General features: G+C 32.5%; 1 protein-coding gene across 1 annotated transcript; it reads right to left on the reverse strand.

Moving 5' to 3' along the window:
- Positions 1-660: 660 nt before the first annotated feature.
- LOC147919587 (uncharacterized) lies at positions 661-3,342 on the reverse strand. Its single transcript, XM_087504020.1, has 3 exons — positions 3,039-3,342; positions 2,573-2,965; positions 661-722 (listed from the first exon to the last, which is right to left on the reverse strand). Exons 1-3 carry the CDS (start codon positions 3,340-3,342, stop codon positions 661-663), a joined length of 759 nt encoding a protein of 252 aa, XP_087360146.1.
- Positions 3,343-3,748: the final 406 nt, after the last annotated feature.

Here is a 3,748-nt window from a genome sequence, read left to right on the forward strand (position 1 = left end):
GGCAGGAGGTGGTGATCGCAAGAGTTGGCCGGTAATGATGGTATTGATAGAGGGTGGTGACAAAGGTTAGATTTATAATTATTATATAATATATAATATATATTGTATGCGGTTAGAATAGTTAGTAGTTAAATTATAAAGTTTTTTTGTTATTCACTGCATTCCTTTAATAATTAACTAGGAAGGTATCAACGCGTAAGCGCGGTAATAAGATCTTAAGAAAAATGGTTTTGATACTTTAGTATATGCTGCTTTTTCTTATTTAATATGTAATAATTGATATCTTAAAATATGGTGTTTTATCTTTTAAAAAAAGTTTATAATGTTTTATTTGATTGTCAAGAACTTTTTGTATTTGCACATAAACAAAAGGGTTTACTTTCTAAAGATCCAGAATATTCTCAATGTAAAATATTAGTTAAGTCTTATAAATAAACAATTAAACTGTAGTAAATAGATATTAAGATTCAATAAGTAAATTCAAAATTTTCTTAAGCATAAGCAAATTCCAAAAGATCAATATTATAATGTGTTATCTCAGTTACAAAATAAAGATGAGCGTAATCCATATTTGGATTTCAAGTAGCGGTTAGTACAAACATTTAGAATTTTTAGACATTCAAATATACAAAAAAAAAAAGATTTTCAAGGCTCCATTGTTTACATCTGAGTTCCTGAGCTTTCACCTTGATGCTCCATCACATGATTTATGTAATAACGCCCTGCGAATTCAGACATGTAAATATATAAAGTGTAATAAACAATTTCACTTTAACATTATAGACAACTTGATTTTTATGTACATAATAACATCTTACATAGCCTTATGATGCTCCAGTCCTTTGAACTCTAGTTTTATAAAGATCTTCGAAGAGGCCAATGTGTTTTAATACATGGTGCACCTATAGACATCTACAATTTGAAGCGAATATAATGTTTACCTTTTGATGATTATATCAAAACTATTTTATGTTACATATCTTCATATTCTCCGATCTTCATAAACCGCATTACACAAAACATAGGTTCTGATTTATATATGAGATGGCAACCATTTGATTCCCATGAATACATGAATTGAGAAGCGTAATTGTCTTTGGCACGACACTTCAAAGTTTCATTCCTACACGTTTAACAAATTTTTAAAATCTTAACATAGACCACTTGAAAATGTAAGTGTCTTAGAGATAGAGTAAATGTCCTTTACCTGCCATTTAACAGCGTGATGACAACTTCATTACTATTATTGGCACTCTCATGTCTTCATTTGTCTTCCACATCTATTATACACTCACAAACATCTAATTCGAGAAGAAGACATAATTTAGCTTTCCAAAGTGTTGCATATCTATTTTTGGTAAAAGTTTAATTTGTACTTTCATATGGAAGGGACCAATACAGAAAGTTACAAAATACCTAAAAAGATTAAAGATTTCTGAACACAAAGATACAATTAACTATATTCACGGAATGTACCATAACAATATAAATTTATTAAAGAAACACTTACCGAAAGAGATGGGATGATTCATTCTTCAACGATATATATCATCTAAATCCTCGAACCGAAAGTAAGTATTTGGACTCAATGGTTGGAGCAGCTTCATCGTTGTATCATCCGTAAATTTTATTTGATAAGGATGATGAGTATTCCTCTCCTTCAGGGTTGGATTGATTACTTTGAAACTTCTAATATCATACTACTCACCATTGTCGATATATTTTCGGAGTTTAGCGAGTGTATTTGGTAGAAAAGCAGCTTCGATTGTGTCACCCTTCACAATTATATACAATTGTGTAAGAAGCCTTATATATAATTAAGAACTGTTAAATTTTGAAATTTAAGTAAAACATCTTGTTCAATTAACGACACTAACCTTTTCATCCACAAGTAGCAGAACTTGTTTCGTGAAGAACTCGTTGATTCTCCAAGAGTATAAGACTTTGGCGTGGATATACCAATTAGTTCTTCCGGGACGAAGTTCAGCAATATAATCGAATCTCATGACTTTTTCAAATTAGGTTTTTTCTTGTTTCTTCTCTATTATCGAAAAAGAAAAAGGGAATTGAGATTTGTAAGAATACAAAGAGTCACAATTAAACGTTCTGTCTTAATCGTTTTAGTGTCTCAGATTTGATATGACTATTAAATTGTTAAATATTATTTAAATAAATACAATTTTAATATAAGGTTTGTCACCCTTGCATGTCCAACATAAAATTTGTGCTAACATATTGAAGATGTTTTCACGTTTTCATTTTTTAAAACTTAAGATTTAGATTTTGATATGAAAAAGATAATATTATTAAGGAAAAAAACTCTGAGAATCGGATAACAAATGTATGAGATGAAACATTATAGTAGATATTAGATGCTTAAAAGAAAATTATATATTTTCAGATATTTCTTTGAAAACCACATTAAGGGTTTTGTTTTGACATTTTCCTTCTTCATCTGTAATTAAAATCTTTAATCTTTTTCTGCTTGTCACTCTAGAGAATGCAACGTATAGTTGTCCATGTGTAAATACAGGCTTGGATAGAAACAATCCAACATGTTCCAACGTCTGACCTTGGCTTTTGTTTATAGTGATCACAAATGCAAGAGCAATGGGAAACTGAGGACGCCTCATACGAAAGGGAAACTTTGCATCCGGTGGAGTCACAAACATCCTAGGGATAAGAACTTTATCATTAACGTTTTTTTTACCTGTTACAATCCTTACTTCAATAACATGATTAGCCATTTGAGTGACAATCAGTCTCGTACCATTGCATAAACCTCCCTTAGGATCAATATTCCTAAGCAACATGATAGGTGCTCCCGTTTTCAACGTCAGAACATGGTTAGGTAATCCAGAAACGTGAATATTGTTTAAGAATTCTTGAGTGTAGATCATATCGTCGTAAGCACTTGTATCGGAAGTCTCAATACTATCTGAACTCAAATATTGTCTCTCTTCTCCTGGATATAATTAAACCAAAATAAGAAAACGTTTATATTGAATTTTGTATACAAAAATGAACTCTTAATATACCTGGAAGTTGTGAGAGCATATATTGATTTATCTTATCAACGTCATCATTTCTTGGACTCAGAATAGCTCTTTCGCAAAAGATTTTTGCATCGGTCCTTCTTGCAAACGAATTACCATAGATCTCTTTAACAATTGCTTTTACAGGATCGTCACATCCCATAATTAATAAATCCGTGGGTATTTCAATTTCGACCTCTCCATTGTTAGGCTCGTTGATTTTGCCATTCCCAATATCGAGTAGCCATTTTGAAAATGTAGAGAGAGCATCCGCATCTTGACTATTATCTGCCCTACAAAGTCTCATGTTTTGTGTAAGCTGAAGTACTCTACAACTATCCCAAAGCAACAATGAGTTTATAGAGGCTAAATCTGTCCCAACTCTACCAACCTGATATGATCGTGGCAAGCACAGAGCCAGAGGCTGCAGAGAAACCGGAGGTGGTGGGAAGGATCATTCGTTCAAGAGCTAAGGAGAGGGCTAAGGAAGCTCATTCACTCATAGCTGACGGATCATTCAACCTACCGAGGATCCAAGTCTTTAACATCTCCACCTTGAAGACTTCACCCGGTAATGATAACTAGATAACTTAGGTGTGAAGTTTGTACTCTTTTTCCCATAGCTGAGTTTTGTCCCACTGGGTTTTCTTGGCATGGTTTTTAATGAGGCAAATGGATCACTACGTCGAGTTATCTAGAAGTCATTGCCAATG

The sequence above is a fragment of the Camelina sativa genome, chromosome 20 (genome assembly GCF_030686135.1).
Source record: "Camelina sativa cultivar CO46 ecotype springtype chromosome 20, ASM3068613v1".
NCBI lineage: Eukaryota > Viridiplantae > Streptophyta > Magnoliopsida > Brassicales > Brassicaceae > Camelina > Camelina sativa.

Coding starts and splice junctions, on each gene's coding strand:
- LOC147919587 (XM_087504020.1), bottom strand. CDS start 3,342: ATGAGACTTTGTAGGGCAGATAATAGTCAAGATGCGGATGCTCTCTCT. Junction 2,966..3,038: donor TATGCTCTCACAACTTCCAG/GTATATTAAGAG, acceptor AATTATATCCAG/GAGAAGAGAGACAATATTTG. Junction 723..2,572: donor CACTATAAACAAAAGCCAAG/GTCAGACGTTGG, acceptor CTGAATTCGCAG/GGCGTTATTACATAAATCAT.